At 40.4% G+C, this 22586-nt stretch overlaps 1 protein-coding gene and 1 long non-coding RNA gene across 2 annotated transcripts; both read right to left on the bottom strand.

Annotated features, from left to right (window-relative positions):
- Positions 1-796: 796 nt before the first annotated feature.
- LOC307032456 (N-acetylneuraminate-9-phosphate synthase-like) lies at positions 797-4929 on the bottom strand. Its single transcript, XM_079670436.1, has 6 exons — positions 4735-4929; positions 3644-3859; positions 3466-3565; positions 3030-3184; positions 2381-2647; positions 797-1660 (listed from the first exon to the last, which is right to left on the bottom strand). Exons 1-6 carry the CDS (start codon positions 4864-4866, stop codon positions 1457-1459), a joined length of 1074 nt encoding a protein of 357 aa, XP_079526562.1. The 5' UTR covers positions 4867-4929; the 3' UTR covers positions 797-1456.
- A 3623-nt stretch (positions 4930-8552) lies between these two features.
- On the bottom strand, positions 8553-12042 carry LOC307032667. Its single transcript, XR_013806346.1, has 5 exons — positions 11969-12042; positions 10709-10765; positions 10048-10156; positions 9873-9949; positions 8553-9521 (listed from the first exon to the last, which is right to left on the bottom strand). It is a non-coding gene; the product is annotated as an uncharacterized lncRNA (long non-coding RNA).
- Between the last annotated feature and the right edge of the window lie 10544 nt (positions 12043-22586).

Raw genomic sequence — 22586 nt, 5'->3', positions numbered from 1 at the left:
TTAAAAAAGAGGTATAAAGACACAATTCTCACAAGGTACAGGGATGAAACTGCTAATCCATAACTGTTTATATTCTTGTTTTGTATTCTATTTATGAATTTGTGTTTGTATGAATTTGTGTATGTACATATGTATGTGTGTATATATATATATATAGAGAGAACATTCTCCTAACTTGCCTGTATATATTATATGAATGATTATATAAATTATTCAAGGTTAAAGTATACATAGATATTGTATGTTAACATATATTAAGATGTAAAAAGAAAAACAAATAAGTGAAAACTTCTTCCGACCCCTTTTCGGACGTGTAATTAGCTAAAGCTTTGTTGTTTATTGATATCAGACAATGATACTACAGATTATTCAATTATTAATTAAATATTTCGTTTTGTTATTGCATTCATTTGTATAGTAATTTATCATGTCTGTATCAGCTTTTGTTTCATTTGTATTTTCTTTGGTTTTACATGCTCGAAAAAAATAAATAAACTAAACTAAATACATTTGTATTTATTTATTTAACGAGGAACAATGCACATTAATCGGAGTCCATCATTTAAATGTGCCAGACTAGCCATAGAGGCTATTTTCCATCTTCAGTCTAGATTTTAAAACACTTTGCGCAATACACAAATTATAGCATGCTGTGCCAATCTCCAGATAATTACTTCACATCTATCAAAACAAACAACAAAATCATGTCAAAGAGAGTACACCATGAATGTGGAACGCACAGAGCTGATCTGAGCATCAAAGCAACATTTGAAAGACAACCAAAGTGGAAAAGGTGGAAGTTCTGGCAACATTTATTTATTTTCTGCACATCATAGATCTCAGATTTTGTCAAGTAAAGTGTAAACATCCTACATCTTGCAACTGTGATTAGAGGCGTTGTTGGTGTCAGCATAAAGACTGAAGAAGCAAAAGAAGGTTCATATTGAGAGAAGAAATTCAGCCGTGTCCCGGATGTGTACATATTTCTTCTTTTGGTTTTGTTTAGTGTCTGGCTCCAGTAGTCTTACTTTAAAGAATGAGTACAAATACACACTTTGCTTGACATCACACAATTAAAATGACTGAGTTGTTACGAGAAAAAATACACCTAATGTTTGGCAAACTGGGTCTTTGTTCATACTGTTGTGAAATGGGGAGCTTCGTGTGTTCGATCTTAATTTGATGTCTTCAGTGAGGGCTAAAACTATATTGCAACATTTGTAAAATAACAGCCTGTTGAGCCAGATAGATAGTATATTATATAAAGGCAGCTTTTAACAAATGTAAAAGCTTTAAAACTGTGTAATTATGCAGGTAGTTACTGATCCTCCATCACTTTAATGTCAGGAACCTAAGCAGCAATAAGCTAATTGACCATTGCACAAGCTCCTTCTGAAGTAGCCCCAGATAAAATGTATTATATTGCCATTTTCAACCCACTTCAAATCTTCAATCCTTAGCACTTTTTGCAGTAACCCACCACCACCTCTGGCAAGACGCTGTCGTCCTCCTCCATGTCCTCCGTCACGGTCTTACCGACCAGCTGGAAGATGTCCTCGGCAGCGACGCCCATAGGCTCGGCCACTTTCACCGTCAACATGTCCAGAGTCAGGACCGTTCCCCTGGGGATCTTTACCTTCGCCACCACAGACTTACCAAGCTGGAAGACAAGGAACAACACTCTTATTGTTATCATGGCCAAGGTTGAACGAAAAATATGAAAAGCAACATCTCCAATGTTTTTCTACAGGGAGACACCTCTCACCTATTTTTTACCAAATTAAGTTTTCTGATATGTTCTTTTTAAATATGCAAATTAGGAATTATTTTTTCAAGAATTTACCAATTTGCATACATTTCCAGAGCACAGATCTAAAAAATATAATACAGCGGGGCGAAAATAGCCCCTTTCATTTTGTCGACATATAAGATGTTTTTTTTAACGGAGGAAATTTGGGATATGTCTTTTTATTGCTCCATAAATCTGAAAATACTTCAATTTTCACTGTTTTATCTGGAATAAATTATGTTACATAAATCAGGCTTTAAACAGTATATGAAGACAACTGTTTTTAAAAAACCATGAGGATTGAAATACACTGACACTGTTAAGTTTGGTGTATATTAGGCCACAGCCACACGAGGACGATAATGGTCATATCCGCTACAGTTCTCTATCATATACGGTTCGGCCACACGAGGACGATAAGAGGACAAAAAATGTTGTATCACTTTTATGAAATGTTAAATATGCAATTATGTCCTTATCTCATGCTAGCCTGTGGCTAATGTAAGTGAAATCTATGGTTGCAAATAGACAAAGTTAGTAAAATAAACACCCTAATGCTTATTGTGCATGCTTTTCTTGACGATTGCTCACCTTGTCGTGGCACGCCTTCTCACAGGGTAACATAGTCTTGATGCCGGTCCCCATGGCCCTCTCCACCAGTCGGATGGAGCGCACCAACTCGGTCAGCTCACTGGGCACCAGCGAGGCTTCATGGTCATTTCCTTTCCACTTCTTATCCAAAGTAACATGTCGCTCGATGACCTTTGCCCCCATAGCTACGGCCGCAACTGATATACTGATCCCAGTCTCGTGGCCAGAATACCCAATGGGAATATCTGGAAATTCCTTCTTGTATTCCTGTGGTGGATGGTACAAATGTGACTCATAAATCTTTGATCTTTGATTTTGGTTAACAAACATTGTTAGCTTAGCATTAAGACTGGAAACAATGGTGTACAAATAGCATGACAGTGACAAGAAAAGTAAAAACATCTGCTAACCATCAACTCAAGGTCAATAATCAACACTTTATACCCATTTTGTCAATACAAAAACCAAATATACAGATATGAGAGAGATCTTGAGGAATCTATCTTTTGGGAAAATAGATCATTTTTAAAGTAGTTCTTAATGCAGTAATACTATCTGATCTGATTTAAATATATTTAATAATGTGTTGTTTTGTGCCAACCGTTTCATAAAAGTAATACGATTAAAAGTAAAAATCAATTCTTCTCACCGCGAGAACTCTGAGGTTGACATCTTCAGGGTCCAGAGGGTAGGCGCTGGTGCACTGCAGGAAGGTAAAGTTAGGGTTGTGCTCCTTCACTGTTTGGTAGACCCGACGCATCGTCTCCATGCTCTGCATCCCACTGGACACTACCATGGGCCGTCCTGACACAGACAACATAAGCTTGGTAAACATCTTAGCTAACATGGGCAGAAGGCTAAATGCCTTCAGGAATCCCTGTAGTTCAGAACCAAGCTTGTTTCACTTTAATCCCAGTTTTAACTAATTTCTACAAAGATAGGCATTTGTACAAATATTTAGCTTATCTAATCTTTTTAGATATGGCTTTCATGTAATACTTATTAAATGCACAGGTTTTTTTTTATTCACCACTAAATACATCTCACATGTATTAATTTCCCCAGTTATAAAGGTCCAGTCTCACCTTTCTTGGCACACTTCTCCAGATAGGGGAAGTTGTTGGCGTCGAAAGAGGCAACTTTGAAGAAAGGCACATTGATCTCATCGAGGAACTCCACTGCCATCTAAAGAAAATAAAAGTCATTATTAAACTTAAACCTGATTAAAATGTCTTAAGGCTTCATCAAAACTGTCTTTCTTACCTCGTCCATCCCAGAGGCGGTGAAAAAGATCCCCACCTCCTCTGCATACTTCTGCAGCTCCCTGTACTGCTCGTGGCTGAACTCCAGGTGGCGCTTGTGATCACCATAAGTTCTTCCCCAGGAGTTTTTGGAAGTATAAAGGCGCTCCAAGGCTTGCTTGTTGAATTTGTGCTCCAATTCACTCTTCTGGAATTTGGCACAATCAGCACCACAGTCCTGTGAAGGTTGATACAATCGTGTTCAATTAATACACTTTCATTATTTAATCCTTTTTAATCAATTGCTGGTGTAACAACGAGATAAACATGCAAAAAAGACGGTAATGTGTCTTTCTAAAATAAAGCATAGTATTCCAATTTACATCAAAGTTGAATACAAATCCCAATATATTAATAATGAATAAATAGGTTTGAAAAGGAACAGTTTTTTAATAAAAAAATTGTCAAGAAATAAAGAAAAGCTTATGAACTCAACACAATAACTCACAACCGTGTCTCTATTTCCTCTGTCAGTGGTGTAAAAATGTGTAGTCATTTTAAGGAAATGTTGAGGAAATAATGAATAAATGACGGCTTCTACCATGACTCCTTAAAGGTGAGCTATCATGCTATATTTGAACAATATATTGTAGGGCCATACCTATATAAAGTATATAAATATAGTTTTTTTTTCAAAACACCAAACAGATCCTGCATTTTAGCCATGCCTCATTTCGCTCAATTTGCTCTTTCCAGTGCTGTTTTTGCAGGGGGCTGATTCTGTGAGCTGCAGCTGACCACGCCCCCTTGCAGGAGAGGGGAGCGTGCTCTGAGAGCAGCTGCTGGGCTGTCAGAAGAGAGAGAGAGAGAGAGAGAGAGAGAGAGAGAGAGAGAGAGAGAGAGAGAGAGAGAGAGAGAGAGAGAGAGAGAGAGAGAGAGAGAGAGAGAGAGAGAGAGAGAGAGAGAGAGAGAGGTGTACTGATGGCAAAGATAACCGATAGCGTGTACGGTAAACGCCCTGAGGTGAAGTCCACCACCTGCCCACACCCCCTGTCAAATTGTCCAACCCACATTGAGGATGTTTCCTACGCCCATGCATTTCAATAGTCATACCTTTGCCATTTTTATCATTTTCTTGGCGATCCCAATGTCTCCCTGGTGGTTTTGTCCAATCTCAGCAATGATGAAGCAAGGGTTACTTCCTCCGATCATTCTACCGGGACACAGCTCGAACTTTAAAGGCATTTTGACCGCAAAGAGGTAAAAACTAAACAAGTGAAAGTAGTGTAGTAGTCTAGTGGAGAGCAGGATGAGAAGTAGGCGGTTGCTGCCTGTGACCGGGGTTCTTAAAGCGCTGCACCTCCCGGATGTGGGAGGGTTTCTGTACAAGTCATGTATGGTTAAACCGAAGTAATTAAAGATAAAGTCAAAGAATAAAAAAAATGAGTTACCGAAAACGGTACCACTTTACAATAAGACTACCCTTATAAAGGGTTTACGAATAGTTTGTAATTCATTTATTAATTAGGTTGTGAACACTTTATAAATCAGTAATAAGCTTTTAGAACAGTAAACCAACAATATCCTTTAAAACTGGAGGGATACAAAATATGGATAAATAAATAAATGTTAAAATGACTTTATCTTTAATTACTTCGGTTTAACCACATACATGACTTGTGCTTCACTTTAAGTTTAAGATTTTCATCTCAAATGAAATCAATATAATATTGTTGGCATCCTCATGCTCTCCATTTAATGGAAAGATATGTTTCTTTCACAGCTGTAAGGAGTAGACGGACGCATGTGTGGAAGCTAGTATCCCAGGGTGAGAGAAACAGGTCTGTCCTGCAACTTTTTTCGGTTGAGGACGTTTACCGTACACACTATCAAATCCAGTCGAACTTGTTAACCAATATAGCACTCATGGGTTATGTTTGCCATCAGTACACATCTCTCTCTCTCTCTCTCTCTCTCTCTCTCTCTCTCTCTCTGTCTCTCACTCTCTCGCCCTGTAATGAGTCGATTCAACTTCTTAGTGTCAGTATAAATAATACATTTATGTTGGTGCATCATGTCATGTGGCTCATTAAAAAAAAGTACAGCTATTATCTACCTCTTGTATAACTGGTCAGCCCCACCTGCATTAGCAGGTAAAAACAATTAATGGACGAAAAAAATACATTAAAGTAAAACCACTTTCCAGCAGTCAGCAGCACATTGTAACAGCTGTTGATACAGCTGTTCACATTCATAATTAAGTAAAAATAACACCCTTTTCACCCCGGTTACATTTTCCATTTGCCCTGAGAGGCTCAGTGAGGTAAAGGACTGAGTGTTTAGTTAGTTCACTTTAGTCTAAGTCAGGGGTGTCAAACTCAAATACACAGTGGGCCAAAATAAAATAAATGGGTACTAGTCGAAGGCCGGACTGGTTCAATGTTTATTGCAAAACGTATTGAAATGAACTTATTGCACATATTAAACCTGGAACTAACAAAGCTTAAATTATTGCCTATAAAAACAACATTAAACATTAAATAATCAGTTGAATTCATTTCTTACGGCTCTATCTGCAGCTTTTCCAGAGTCATTTCTTATGATTACATTTTCCCACAGGCCAACAGCTTCAAAAAACTATTTCCCTCAAAGAAATAAACCAACATGCCCTTCTGTCGTGAGAGAAAGTGCAGAAGGAAACATCCATGTAAACTCAGTGTGCTGCTCTGTGATGCTAGTTCAAGCCAGATACTTGGCATCTCATCTTGGGTGCAAGTTCATGAATGTTTGGGAACAGGCTCTGAGCTGAGGAAACCCTCAGGATGGAGTGAAGGTGTGCGTGCAATATACCGGCGGGCCAGATCTAATAGTAATTAGAAATTATCCTGTGGGCCGAAATTAAATCCACCACGGGCGTGATTTGGCCCTCAGGCCTTGAGTTTGACACATGTGGTCTAAGTTATCTCAGTGTGTCTCAAACGGTTTTATCACAATGTATGTAAACAAATATTTCCAAGGCACAACTTTATAATTATTAGGATAAATAAAAACAGGTTTGAAATCATTCCAATGTATACTATAGGACAGTAAACCAACAATATCCTTTAAAACTGGAGAGATGAAAAAATATGGATGAATAAATAAATGTTAACTGGTCAAATAAGAAATAAATGAACCAGCAAAAATCTTGCCGGCAGCAAATGGGTCAGAACCGGCCCCGGTGTCATCCCCACAGCACCCCCCATTTGAAACATGTTCCCATGGCTATGCAACGAAGGTTACATTATACAAATGTAGTGCAATATACAGACTGTTTAGCTTATGGTGATCAGCAGCCCTATGAGCTCATTCTCTCAGTGTATCATCAGGAAAACAGAGACACACACACATCGTTGAAATAAGAGTTTTTAAATTAAATTATTGGTTAAGAATAAACATCTTAAAGTAAATAACAATAAACAATAGCCCTTAACCCTGTAAGGCCCCCGGTTTTAATTGTACAACATTACTTTAAGCTATAAAAAGTCAGTAAATATTTTGTAAAGACCACATCTACATAGTCAAACGGTCCTTTTGTTCAGCCTCACAATGCTACTGGTTAGTAAATGTGATTATAGGTCCTGCCAACCAGGGGCACCGCCAGGGATTTTGGGCCCCACCAACCAAGCACAATTGCTGTAACCACATGATAAACATTGTGGAACAATGATGAAATATGTGAATGGAAGTGGCGACTTAAAACTGACACAAAACAACAAAACACTTTTGCCGAGCCCATGGAGAGTTTCATCACCAGCACGGGGTAAAAACCACCAATGAGCGCTCAGCTCGATATACCAGCGAGTCGTTTCCCATCAAGCATTTCGCTTCCGCAGCCCGTGGAGAGAAACTGCGCTGCCTCATTCTCAAGACTGCGGGCGTCTTTGTCCCGTGAGATTTCAACATCTCATGTAGGCGAGCCTCCAGAGCAAGTCGGACAAAATGACTAACCATCATGCAACGCACTAGCAAGACGGCGATCGCAATAGTAGCTCAATCTGTACAAGATCTTCCCTCTCTGCTTGTGAAAACGCCTGATCTAACAAATCATGTACATTGTCCATCAGACTCTCATAATAGGATGTACACTGAAAAAAAAGGCTTTTGGATTCACATGATTTTAACATGGACATCGGTTGCACATATTAAAAACATGTGTACTCAAAACTGTTGCATTATGTTAAAGAAACACAACTATGTTATGTCAAAGAAACATGAAATTGTTATGTTCATTTGAATATTTCCTTTAATATAGGTATATTCATTTACCCTATGTTTAACCAACATAACTTTTTTATGTTCATTTTAGGCTTTTAATATGCTCAGTATATTTAACTTGTAACTGTTAAAGCAACATGATTTCTTTATTTAAGCTTCACTGTAAAAAGTCTGTCGGACTTAAGTAATAAAAAAGATGGACATCGGTTGCACATATTAAAATCATGTGTACTCAAAACTATTCCATTATGTTAAAGACAGACAACTATGTTATGTCAAAGAAACATGAAATTGTTATGTTAATGTGAATATTTCCTTTAATATTAGTTATATTCATTTATCCTATGTTTAACCGACTTGACTTTTAATGTTCACTTTAGGCTTTTAATATATTCAGTATATTTTATTTGTACCTGTTAAAGCCACATTAATGTTTTGTTTAAACTACATGGTTTTCTGTTTAATCTACCTAGTGCTCAAGGGGTACATAACATTATTTATTTCATGTTAATAGAGGCATGTCGTACATTCTTCAACAGGATCCATCCTAATCTCTTATATCTACAGCATGTATCATAACATTTTAAAACAAATAGTCAATCAAGACAATCACATTTCTTTGAACAACATTCATGTATTTTTCTCAAAAAACAAAACAATAGTAACAACCACCACACATCCAGATGAGCTTTTGGTTTTTCCATCATGCAGCCCCAGGAGAATTAACAAATACATTGAAAATAAAGAAATAGAAGAAATAGAAAATGTTTGTGATGCATGTTGTGTTAGAACACAGCAAGCAAGCTTAAAGGAAACTATTCTCCTGACCAAAATAAAGGTTTATTGGGCCAAATGGCAAATAAAGGCTTATTTTTGTAACTCATTCATAGTAAACAATTAACAGAAAATGTCAACGCCTAGCCGAAAAAAGGAAATCTTCTTGCAAATTCATTATTTAAATAGTAACCTGCTAATATGAAAGGGCACTTTAATGCAAAAAAGCAATGGCATTGCTTTGGAAAAATACATGGAAGTATAATAATGGCCTGGTTTCTCACCACATATGCACTAAAGAAAGTATTACAAATAAAAACAAGAACTGACATTTTGAAGTAGCGCAATTAGTACATTCTGAAAACACATGACCCCAGGAAAAACCTACATTTCTGAAACATGCAAATCAATACAGCAAAAAGCATGAGCAAAGGAAGTGCAAGACAGTTGTATCGATGAAAGTCCAGTATGAATGCTGTAAAAGTGCACAATGGTCCATGGCAACAGCTCACTCAAATAGTTTGTTTTTAAACGCTTGGGCTTTCTTGGAGAGCATGTTGCCGTCTAGCTCCATTAACATTTGCTGAAGCATTTCGAACGTGCATTTCAGTTTAGGGGGGTAGTTCAGGTTCATTGCATACATTAGTCCAAACAGCATGGTAGCAGCTAATGCAATGTTGTCCACATCAGTTAGTAGGCTACCTGTTGGCCTTCCAGGACAATCTGTCCTCTGGTCTCATCTGTCCTCTGGTCTCATCTGTCCTCTGGTCTCATCTGTCCTCGGGTCTCATGGTGGAATTGTGTTTGACAACATAAAGTCCCACTGTAATCCCCTGAATGCACCGCAGAATGACGTCTTCATCTTCTGCCTGCAGAGTGCACAGTCACAAAGGGAACAGAGTGAGATCTAACAAATCAAGACATATATATACCCATTACTAAGTCCCTGTGTTTAACAAGTACATTTTGTCAGAGTTCAGTACTTTTAAGCCTCCTTGTTATCTGATATACTCCTGTTTGACCTGATAAAAAATGTTTCATTTCCTTTGTCCGTTTTAAATTAAAAGCCCTCTAGCTTTTCAGTGTAGTCTGGCTATTAAACAGAAAACAAGGATGTTGACATACTTCAGGGTTTAGGCTATATACTATGTGGTGTTTCAATAAATACATATGTTAAAGCCCAAAAAAAAATCAAAAGGTCAAATATTACTTCTACTGACCACAAACTCTCTCATTGAGCACACAGAACACACAGACCCTTCAGAAGACAATCCCGGTCTAAATCGACATCATCAACCTAAGTGAAGCGGAATAAGAAAATAAAGAATCTGTTTTGCTCAATGAAATGTGTACACTATTGACTCGATGTATAATTTCCTTAAAATGAATTCTTACTTGAGTCATGTTTGACATAATACAGCTCAGACGCTGGCCTTACTGTCCTCCTCTATTCTCAAAAACCTTCAGAAGTTTGTCAGATAGCACATCCAGGTGAGAGAGAAACCTTAATTGGAGGGGCAGGGTTGTTATACGCTTAAACTCCACATTTATCAAAGAAAACAAAATATCACAGTCATAAAAATCATGAAATAATTTCATTTTCTAATGATGTTATGATTGTGTGCTTGCCTCAAAACGATGCAGAGAAACTAGTCCATGCATTTGTGACTTCAAAGCTAGCTTATTGTAATCAAGTACGAACAACCAGGTTAAACTACATTACATTTAATTTACGTTTTTTTCCAAAGCGACTTAAAATAAGCATTACTGTAATATAAGACTACATATAAGAAACATCCTTATTGCCATTTCAACAAACAAAACATGATCACTTTTGTGAAGGAGGCCTTATCGCAGAATGTTCGGCTTTTGCCTCTCACTTTCTGAATCACTTTTGCCTAGTAAATCATAAAATGTGTATATCCCTGCAATGTTTGCAGTATGTAAATGTTATGAATAAATATTCAGGAATTGTCAGACTAATACCAGTTTTCAATTAGTTAAAGATCAAGTTTAAGTTAGTCAAGTAAATCACACAAAACATTTGAATACTCACCATTTACTACAGAGCCTTTGGAACAATGTTCAAAGCAATCTTCTCCACACCAATTACCTATCACAGAAAAACATATTTTAAATTATTTCATTATTCACACACAAATAAAACAAAAATATTCTGCTCCTTAAATGCGACATTTATCATTTATGTACCTTTAGGTTAATATGAACCGACTTCGGCCTAGATGGGCGCCTCCAGTGTAAAAAGCTACAGTAGCCTATACTAATGCAATGAGTACAACTTTGTACGGAGCCATACACATCAGCGTTGCGAGCTCATTTCAAATTGGTTTCAATGGAGACGTGCACTGCAGCAGCGCACACCGCTCGTCATGTGACGAGGAACAACCAATCACAACCGAGAAACATCTCAACTTCCGTAAACACAAGTGTAAGTTAATTTCACAGCGGGTGGATCGTGACCCTTACTTGCTCTGTCCGGCATGTCCCCCATATTCATGGTATGTGCACCGCTGCTAAAATGTAACACAATCCTTAATATCCTCCACTTTCCAGTATCAAGTGTCGCTTTCCGGGACACACCCCCACACACAATATTTTGTCTCTGTTTTGATCTGTTTTGATCTGTGTGTATTTACGGTATTTACATGAACACAGAGTGGATCAAAGCAGAGACATAAACACCGTTTTTTAGGGAAAACACTGCGGTCCCACAGACAATATTGTATTTTTTAAAAACCAACACCTTAAATGGGTAAAGATGGTCGCTTAACGTAAGGTAGGCCTACAACCTGCATCAACGCCCTTAAAAGTCGGCACAAGAGTAGACATGCAGAGCCGGACCGACTCAGTAAAGTTCTACACCGCCTGACAGCAGACATGAAACAATAATTTAAAACAAGACGTAGCCTATAGACATGCAAACATGCCGCAAGCTCATCCATCAGATATGACTCCCCCCTCCCCACTGAGCTTGGTATAATGTGCATAACTTTGGGCAAAGTTCATAGTTTTAAATATTGTAAATCAAGCCACGGCCGGACTTACACTTTACAAATACTCACAGTATAAAAACAGGCTAAACACAAGTCAATCAATATAAACTCACCTTATGATTCTCATGGCTTTATCCTAGCTAACACCAGTGAATGACAATGTTTATAAATTGACAGCTGTATTTACGTTGCTCGTTGTAACGGCAAATGTGAACTCTGCTTTTTGCAAACAATGCGTCTTGTGATAACCTGTAACTATGACGAACATTTGATGACATTAAATAACTTTAAATAACTTTGACCTTGTAGAGATGTTCTCGGGACAGAACCAGCTTACTCCTCCGATGCGGGAAGAAAATATGGTAGAACCCCTCCCCCCCTCCTTTGTTTAAAAAAGAAAAAGCTTCACATTTTTAAAAATAAATATATTTTGCAATTTTTTTCTGCTTTACATCTTCTCCATTAAAGTGCCATATTGTTCAGGTTCAATTACGAAACTATTAAAGTACGGGTTTGAGTCCGACCATATTAATTTGTGAATAAAATATTTGTAAATAATAATTAGAAGCTGAGTAATCGGCTGCGGAATAAGCTGCTGACGTATGTGCTCAGTGGGCGGAGTTACAGAGACAAACATAACTTTTTTCTTATTTCTTAACATGATTGAGACTTATAGAACGAACAGCCCTCAAGATTAAAATAGTTCTACTTTGATTCATGTTTCGACGAGAAACATTAATAAATTATGTCTCATATATTAACTGCATATTTGCAAATTGAACAACCCCACTTTCTCCTTTTTTTCAGTGCAGGAAGTCTTTGGTGAAGCACATATTGAGGCTTTTTTTTATCACTTTAGGCCAGTGACTGCTTCAGATAGTGGTTCAGAGGGGATTCAGAGGTGCTAAACCATTGACACTTCACAGTTTTATTACAGTCATATGGCCCCTCCTGTCACGGATGTACATCATGTACACATGCGATATGCAATACATTACATTACATTACATTGCATTTAGCTGACGCTTTTATCCAAAGCGACTTACAATAAGTGCATTCGACCAGGAAGATACAACCTTTAAGAAAACAGAATCATATAAGTACATCAGGTTTCATAGAGCCAAACATTTCAAGTGCTACTCAACTGGCATTTAGAAAGCCAGCCCTTTATTAGTATATAAGTGCTTTGTTAGTAATTCTATCGCTCGAAGTGGAGTCTAAAGAGATGAGTTTTCAGTTTGCGTCGGAAGATGTGTAAGCTATCTGCTGTCCTGATTTCAATGGGGAGCTCATTCCACCATTTTGGAGCCAGGATAGCAAACCCACGTGTTTTTGCTGACGGGAACTTGGGTCCCCCTCGCAGTGCGGGTGCAGCGAGCTGTTTGGCTGATGCAGAGCGGAGTGCACGTGCTGGGGTGTACGGTTTAACCATGTCCTGGATGTAGGAAGGGCCAGATCCATTCACAGCATGGTACGCAAGTACCAGTGTCTTGAAGTGGATTCTAGCAGTTACTGGAAGCCAGTGAAGGGAGCGGAGGAGCGGTGTGGTGTGGGAGAATTTGGGAAGGTTGAAGACCAGACGAGCCGCTGCATTCTGGATGAGCTGCAGAGGTCGGATGGCACATGCAGGTAGACCAGCCAGGAGGGAGTTGCAGTAGTCTAGGCGTGAGATGACGAGAGCCTGGACCAGAATCTGCGCTGATGTCTGGGTCAGCTGGGGACGTATCCTCCTGATGTTGTAAAGCGTGTATCTGCAGCAGCGGGTTGTAGCAGCGATGTTTGCAGTGAAGGACAATTTGTTATCTAGGACCACACCCAGATTCCTTGCAGTCTGAGTCGGGGAAACAACAGTGGTGCCGATGTTGATTGTTAGGTCAAGAGTGGGACAATCTTTTCCCGGAAGGAAGAGCAGTTCAGTCTTGTCAAGGTTGAGCTTGAGGTGATGAGCAGACATCCACCGAGAGATATCTGCTAGGCAAGCAGAGATGCGTGCGACGACCTGGGTCTCTGAGCGTGGAAAGGACATAATTAGTTGGGTGTCGTCAGCGTAGCAGTGGTATGAAAAATAACATCATGAATGTTGCAATGACAATATCATTAGCGATAAATAAAATAAAATGTTTTATTCAAATAAGTAAGTAGCCTGTGTAGAATCTAAACAGCTAATATATTATCATTTATTTATCATTTAGGCAAAACATCTTAATGCCCCATTCATAACATTTCTGGTACTCTAAACAAAAACGCCCACACATGGATTATTCAAAAAGGTGAATAGGCTACAAGTATAACAAATGCATTTAATATGCATGCTCAGCTCAAAATATGCTGCATATCAGATCTCAAGTAGATGTGGATGGCTTCAATGGGGATGTGTGATTTTGTGCAGAGCTTTCATTGAAGCCATCCACATCTACTTGAGATCTGATATGCAGCATATTTTTGAGCCGAGCATGCATATTAAATGCATTTGTTATACTTGTAGCCTATTCACCTTTTTGAATAATGATTGCATCCACCTGGGTTACTTGGCTCAACCAAATCACTTTATATAAGTTTACTTTAAACCACACTTAAAATAATAATATAATTATACATAAGCCTACATGTCTACAGTAAAGCAACTAATACATGTTTTAAATACATAAACATTCAAATGTGAAAGACACCTTCAATGAATATTTCAAACTTACACAAAATCAGATTCTTGTAAAAATTAGAGTACATGCATTGTTCCATCTGTCAAGCTAAGATATACATATATCTTTTTGTGGGGTTTTTAAAAAATTAAAATGATCAGTTAGATGAGTTTCTTCTCGTTACATGGATATAAAACATTCATAGTTTATTAAATGAACATGCCCTCGGACACTGTTTCCTGCAAGATGTTGCGGCAGTGCCCCGGTACCGGGGTCTCTCGGGCTTAGCAGGTTAAAGACAAATGTGTTCCTAAACCCGAGATATCAACCTTCACAGACAGTCTTGGAACTTGTTTTGCTAAAGTAAATAAAATGTGAGTTGGTTTAACCTGACTTTCTGTGTGTTTATTGTCTCACAAACACTGTCATTTAGTCACCCTTTCAATAACATCTCTGTGTGTACAGCTCAGTGTGACTGAAAGGAGGGAATGAGACCCTCTTCCATACACACCAATATTGTGACACACACACAAACAAAAAAAAACACACACACTCAGCATGAGTCAGATTAAAGTAAAGAAATAGACGAAAAAAACGTTTTCTGTTCACATATTAGCAGGTCCATTTTGGCCCCTGAAATGCTTAGTGTTTCTGGAAAGGTCCCAATCTCAGCTTTCCATATATCTTTGATTGAAGTATGTGAGACAAAAGATGGTTGAGTTACAGCCCGAAACATAAGCCAATTGCGGGACATATAAAGTATATGCCAATTTTCTACTTCAAAACTGCATTATTGAGCTCATACTTTCTGTCACAAACTTGGTTCAAGGCTTGTTACAACGAATACAATCCAAGCTTTCAGAATATGTAAAGCCTGTAATTCTAAGCAGGTGAAGGATGACTGGCATCCTGTTTAGTTTGGAAATTAGCTAACAACCGCACAATGTACACTCTGATTGTGTCTGATTACTCTGTGATTAACCTTAATCATATATTCTGTTGCAGTTATCAAGCCTTTATTGAATTGAATTGAGTTGGTTTAACCTGACTTTCTGTTTGTTTATCGTCTCACAAACACTTTCATTTAGTCAACCTTTCAATAACATCTCTGTGTCTAGAGCTCAGTGTCAAACACATGGATTGTCTCTCTCACCAACCCACATGCAAATATCTCCTCTCCTCACGCACCAGAGTGGGGGGTGGGACCACTCAGGATACTGAGACGACACACAGATGACAGTTACTGAACAGAGATTTTAGTAGTTTAATATATAATATTCTTCTGCACTGTTGTTTATACATGGTTAGTTGCAGCAAATAATATGTTCAATTTGAACCATTAAGGAGAAGAAACATATAACTATTAATTCCAATGAATACTGTGTTCCCTTCACTTTGATTGTGTGTCTGCTTACTCTGTGATTAACCTTAATATATATATTAATCATATATCCTGTTGCAGGCATCAAGCCTTTATTGAAGTATATTCAGTACTTTTCAATATTGTGGAGTTGGTTTAACCTGACTTTCTGTGTGTTTATGGCTTTAGTCAAGCTTTCTCTCTGTGTGACTTTCATTCTCTTTGTCTCTCTCACACACATGCAAATATCCTCCCATCCCCCTCTCAGGTAAGGGTGTGTGTTGTGGGAGTCAATGACATCTCTGTGTGACTTCCATTGTCTTTGGCTCTCTCACACACATGCAAATATCCTCCCATGCCCTTCTCAGGTAAGGGTGTGTGTGCTGCCCCTTTAAGAGGGCCTGCAAAGGGTAAAAGTATTCTTGCGAGGGCAGAATACAGGCGTGGTTGTCTTTTTACTATTCTGCCCTTGCAAGAATACTTTTCGGATTGCAGGCTTGGCAGATAACTTAACACGGAAATAAACACCCAGGAGACAGCAGCTCAGTTTTGGATGTTTACTGATTAAATTCCATTTTCATTTCCATTTTTCCTTTCCATTTTTGTAAAACTGAAATACAAACAAAACCCAAAGTCATGACACGTTGTCACATTAAACACTAAATAAACAAAGAAACAAGACTAAAACAAACATTCCAAACAACAGAGTACCTGTTAGCATAAATGCTACAAACATTTCCACTGCTGTTCACAGGCTAACAAGTTTAGCATCATTCATTGTTCTTCATGTTTGCGTCTAATCAATTTAAATGTGCAACTAAGTAAAAAGACAACCACACCTGTAGGATTTGCCACAGAAGATGGGATACCAGTAGAAACAACCGCATTCTTATGTCATCAAAGCTACAGTCTACATGATGGAAGACAACAATGATGAGTGGGAAACACGATCACAATGCTCCAACACCTCACGTTCAAGCTGCATGTCCTCAGTCAACACCATGGCAGCTAGAGCTCGTGCAAAAGCAGAGGCTGCACGTGTCCATGCCTCTTTTGCACAAAGAGAAGCTGACATGATTAAAGCACAGGCATCTATTGATGCTGAAGCTACAAGAAAGAAAGCGGAGCTTAAAGCTAGTCTCAACACATTGCGGCTAGAAAGTACTGCTGCAGTTGCCATCGCTGAAGCTGAAGTTCTCGAAGCAGCTGCTGAGGATGCATATGGAGATCCAGATCGTGCAAGCCTAAAGAGTGAGTACACTGAGTGGTACAAGGGGAAACCAGCACCTGACTCTCACCGAGACTCAAAGCCACAACAACCCATACCCACACCGGGGCGCCAGAACGCAATGGACGACGGTGAGCAAGCTAAAGGCTACATGGGAAGAGGTGCTGTACAGCCACGTGGGGTCATTGAAGGTGGATTTCCTAAACTACCTGCTCAACATGCACACAATCAGGAGCGAGATGCCAGCCACATATACAGCCCTGCTGAAGGTCCATCCTGAAAAATCTACAGTCATCATGAGCAGTCACACGCAGCAAGACCATCCAGTCATGTTCAGCAACCTGCTCAGCCACATGCAGATGTTTCACCCAGAGCCAATGAGTCTCATTCATCAGCTACAGCAGATTTGGCCAAGTATTTAATACGTCGGGAAATGGTTAGCTCCGGGCTATTGCAGTTTGATGACCAGCCGGAAAACTATTGGGCCTGGAAAGCATCATTCCTCAGTTCCACAGAGGGCTTGAACCTGTCATCAAGAGAAGAGCTCGACCTCCTGTGTAACTGGCTTGGACCGAAATCCTCTGAACATGCAAAGACAATCAGATCGGTTCACATCCATAATGCGGCAGCAGGTGTCAATATGCTATGGCAAAGGTTGGAAGATTGTTATGGGTCACCTGAAGCAATAGAAAATGCACTCCTCAAAAAAGTCGATGATTTCCCAAAAATCAACAACAGAGAAAATCAAAAGTTGAGGGAGCTGGGAGACATTCTTCTCGAGCTTGAAGCCGCCAAGACAGATGGATTTCTATCTGGTCTGAGCTACCTAGACACATCCCGTGGCATCACTCCCATCGTCCAAAAGCTGCCATATTCCCTGCATGACAAATGGGTCTCTCTAGCATCACGTTACAAAGAAACACACAGAGTATCGTATCCACCATTCTTTATCTTTGCAAAGTATGTTTGTGACCAAGCCAAGATACTCAATGATCCAAGCTTTGCCCAGCTCACAGGTGGTCAGAGTATAAGCAAGACGGAGAAGCCTTTCAAACCCAACATGAGAACGCCAGTCTCTGTAAGGAGGACAGAGGTCTCAGCAGACTTTGATAACAGCTATGAAAGCACAGCAGAAAAAAGAGCAGTCGACCCAGATAAGCAATGTCCACTCCACCACAAACCACACCCTCTCAGGAAATGCCGTGGTTTCAGGTACACATCTCTGGATGAGAGAAAAGCATATCTTAAGGATTCAAACATTTGCTTTGGGTGTTGTGCATCAACCAGCCACCAAGCCAAAGACTGTGACAAAAAGGTTCAGTGCAGAGAGTGCAACAGTGACCGCCACCCTACTGCACTACATCCAGGACCGGCTCCATGGACAACAGGGGCCGCCGTAACCTCAAGATATCAAAGCGGGGAGCAAAACGAATCTCCTCCTGTCACATCAAAATGCACTGACATCTGTGGGACTGAAGTAAAGCCAAGATCATGCACCAAGATTTGTCTAGTCAAAGTGTATCCGGCAGGCCAGAGAGAGAGAGCTGTCAAAATGTATGTTGTCCTAGATGAGCAGAGCAATAAGTCCTTGGCAAAAACAGACTTTTTTTAACTCTTCAATGTTAATGATGGCACAACATCCTACACCCTGAAGACATGTTCAGGAGTCTTTGAAACCTCAGGGCGGCGAGCAAACAACTACATCGTGGAGTCATTGGACGGCAAAACGTGTATATCACTTCCCACTCTAATCGAATGTGATATGCTCCCAGATGACAAGTCTGAAATTCCCACGCCTGAGATCGCAAAACACTACACACATCTCAACCGGGTTGAGGACAAGATCCCTGCACTAGATTCTACTGCAGACATTCTCATACTGCTTGGCCGAGATATACCACAGGCACATAAAGTTCGGGAGCTGTGCAATGGACCCCACAACGCCCCGTATGCTCAACGTCTCGACCTAGGTTGGGTGATCATAGGAGAAGTGTGTCTTGGAAAAGCCCACAAACTAGACTGCATCAATGTCTACAGGACCAATGTGCTGATAAATGGACGTACGCCTCTTTTTGACCCTTGCAATAACACTCTGCACATCAAAGAGAGAGTGGATACTCCAACTCTTCACCACCATTTTCCAAGAGCCAAAGAGATGAACAATCTGTTCGATAAAACGGACAACCTTGGAAAAGGAGTTTTCCAGCGGACACCACATGATGACAAGGTTGCCATGTCTGTAGAAGACATAATCTTCCTGGAAATAATGGACAGAGAAGTCTTCATGGATGACTCAAATAGTTGGGTAGCACCTTTACCTATCAGAGAACAAAGACGTAAACTCCCCAACAACAGAGCACAAGCTGTCCAGCGTCTCCTGATGTTAGGCCACATGTTTAAAAAAAAGCCAGACATGAAGGAACATTTTATCACTTTCATGAGGAATATGTTTGAGTCTTGTCATGCTGAACCTGCGCTCCCAATCAGTGAAGAGCAAGAGTGTTGGTATCTACCAATCTTTGGAGTCTATCATCCACGCAAGCCAGGTCAGATTCGAGCGGTGTTTGACTCCAGTGCCAAGCAAGACGGCATCTCACTTAATGACGTTCTGTTGACTGGTCCAGATCTCAACAATACACTCTTGGGTGTCCTCACTCGCTTCCGTAAGGAACCTGTTGCTGTTGCTGTAGACATAGAGCAAATGTTCTACTGCTTCAAAGTTTGTGAGGAGCACCGCAACTTCTTACGTTTCCTATGGTTTGAGGACAATGACCCTGCCAAAAGAGTCAAAGAGTATCGCATGACAGTCCACGTGTTTGGCAATAGCCCCTCTCCAGCGGTTGCTATATACGGCTTAAGAAGAGCTACTTGTCAAGACCAGGAGGAATAGGGAAAGGAGGCAAAGCGGTTCATCATGAGGAACTTTTATGTTGACGATGGACTCTCCTCTTTCCCTACTGACGACGAGGCCATTCATGTGCTGAAAAAATCAAGAGAAATATTAGCTGATTCAAACATTAGACTACACAAGGTAGCTTCAAACCACAGGAAAGTGATGGAAGCCTTTCCCCCTGAAGAACGTGCTAAAGATCTGAAGGACCTTGAACTAGGAATAGATCCTCTCCCCCTGCAGAGGAGTTTAGGCCTCAGCTGGAACCTTGAAACTGATACATTCACCTTCCTTGTGTCCAGGGAAGAGAAGCCTTTTACTCGTCGTGGAGTGCTCTCAACAGTCAACAGCCTGTTTGATCCCTTGGGCTTTGTGGCTCCAATAACAGTGCAAGGCAAGGCTCTACTCAGAGAATTCTGTACAGAAAACTGTGAGTGGGATGAACTATTACCTGCCGAAAAAGAGACACAGTGGAAGTCTTGGAAAGACTCACTTATGGCACTTGAGCTACTTCAGATTCCCAGGACTTACTTACCTGTTTCTTTACTATCCACACAGTTCAAAGCACTTTGTGTGTTTGCGGATGCATCCACTACAGCCATCTCTGCAGTGGCCTACCTCAGAGCAATCGATAGTAAGGGACATGTTCACGATGGATTCTGCATGGGAAAATCTAAACTAGCACCACGTCACACTCATACTGTGCCTTGTCTGGAACTTTGTGCAGCTGTGCTGGCAGTCGAACTATCTGAACTGTTGGTAGAAGAGCTGGATATCAAAATTGACACACTGAAGTTCTACACAGACAGTAAAGTTGTGTTGGGCTACATTCACAACAGCAACCGGAGGTTCTATGTGTACGTCGCCAACAGAGTTACACGCATACGAAAGTCAACCAGTCATGAACAGTGGCACTTCATCAGCACAGAGCACAATCCTGCAGATCATGGTCCACGGTATGTACCAGTTATGTTCTTAGGAGGTACAAACTGGTTTTCAGGTCCTTCCTTTCTGAAAAAAGATGAAGGAGCACCTCCTCAGGAAAAGATCTTTGGGCTTGTCGAACCGGACTTGGACACAGAGGTGCGCCCGGTAATTACGACCTTTGCTGCAACAACCTCTGAAACGCAGCTCGGTTCACACAGATTTGAGCGCTTTTCCAGCTGGGAGCTACTCACCCAAGCAGTGGCCAAGCTTATCTGGAGAGTCAGATCTTGTTCCAGAGGTAAAAAGGGGGATAAGTCAAAAGCAGATGAGCTCATGCAGGCAAAAATAATAATCATCCGCTGCATTCAGCACGAAGCCTTCAAAGGAGAAATACAGGCTCTGGTTAAAGGAGAGATGGTTTCAAAGAACAGCCCCCTCAGAAAGCTTGATCCCATCTTGGATACAGATGATGTGGTGAGGATTGGTGGTCGTTTGTCAGCTGCTGCAATCTCTTGGGAAGAGAAACACCCAATTATCATCCCAAAAAATCATCACATCACTACATTACTGGTGAGATATTACCACGAATGACAAGCACACCAGGGAAGACATATCACTGAAGGGGCTGTCAGGTCAGCCGGTCTGTGGGTCCTTGGAGGAAAGAAGCTGGTATCAAGCATCATATACAAGTGTGTCACCTGTCAAAGGTTAAGAGGAAGTGTGGGAAATCAAAAAATGTCCAATTTACCTGCTGATCGTTTTACCCAAGCTCCTCCATTCACCCATGTTGGACTAGACGTGTTTGGACCATGGAACGTCTGCGCTCGTCGTACCAGAGAAGGTCTCTCAGAAAACAAGCGCTGGGCCGTCATGTTTACTTGTCTAGTCACAAGGGCAGTACACATTGAGGTAGTTGAGTCTCTATCCACCTCAAGCTTCATCAATGCGCTAAGAAGATTCACTGCAATCAGGGGCCCAGTAAAGCTTTTTCGTTCGGACCGTGGGACAAACTTCGTTGGTGCTTGCAAAGAACTTGGAATAACACAAGGAAACGCTGAGCTCCAGTCCTACCTTAAAAAGCAGAGTTGTACATGGGACTTCAATCTGCCACATTCTTCACATATGGGAGGAGTGTGGGAAAGGATGATAGGGGTTGCTCGTCGCATTTTGGATGCTATGTTGATCAAGGTGCACTCTCCCAACCTTTTGCATGAAGTCCTCATCACATTGATGGGAGAAGTCACTGCTATAATGAATGCAAGACCAATAGTTCCAGTGTCATCAGATCCAGACATGCCCACTGCACTCACTCCTGCCATGCTTTTGACACAAAAAATAGACTCACTTTCAGCTCCTTCTGGAGACCTTGACCTTAAAGATCTTTACCGGAGTCAATGGAAGCAAGTCCAAAGTCTAGCTGATTCATTCTGGAAACATTGGCAACAAGAATACCTTGCAACTCTACAACCAAGAAGGAAATGGCAAGCAGATAAGCCTAACTTGCAAATCGGAGACGTTGTGCTTCTTTAGGACGGACAGGTTAAAAGGAACGAATGGCCTACTGGACTTATAGTAAATACCTTTCCTGGTCAAGACAACAGGGTCCGTAAAGTGGAAGTACGGGTGATTAAAGAAGGTTCTCCCAGGGTGTATTCAAGACCAGTCTCTGAAGTTGTTCTCCTTCTCAAAGGGACTTAGTGGTACATTATACCAAGCGGGGAGTGTGCTGCCCCTTTAAGAGCGCCTGCAAAGGGTTTTGGGTGTCCATAAATGCTTGCCGTAGTTTCCTGTTTCTAGCTGTCTATGGAGCACATGGATTGTTTCCTGTCAACTAAATCCTTGCTCAAATCCTAGGGTCTTTATGTCTGTAAGTACC

This window comes from Notothenia rossii, assembly GCF_949606895.1.
Source record: "Notothenia rossii genome assembly, chromosome: 1".
NCBI lineage: Eukaryota > Metazoa > Chordata > Actinopteri > Perciformes > Nototheniidae > Notothenia > Notothenia rossii.
Note: the sequence above shows the minus strand (reverse complement) of the source record. Positions and strands in the feature narration are given on the sequence as shown.

Bases quoted from the DNA above. Each gene is read 5' to 3' on its own strand.
- LOC307032456 (XM_079670436.1), bottom strand. From the start codon at position 4,866: ATGCCTTTAAAGTTCGAGCTGTGTCCCGGTAGAATGATCGGAGGAAGT. The intron at 3,860-4,734 runs GTATGACTATTG...CAACCTTCACAG, and splicing joins AAATGATAAAAATGGCAAAG to GACTGTGGTGCTGATTGTGC. The intron at 1,661-2,380 runs GTGAGCAATCGT...CTTGTCTTCCAG, and splicing joins AGAAGGCGTGCCACGACAAG to CTTGGTAAGTCTGTGGTGGC.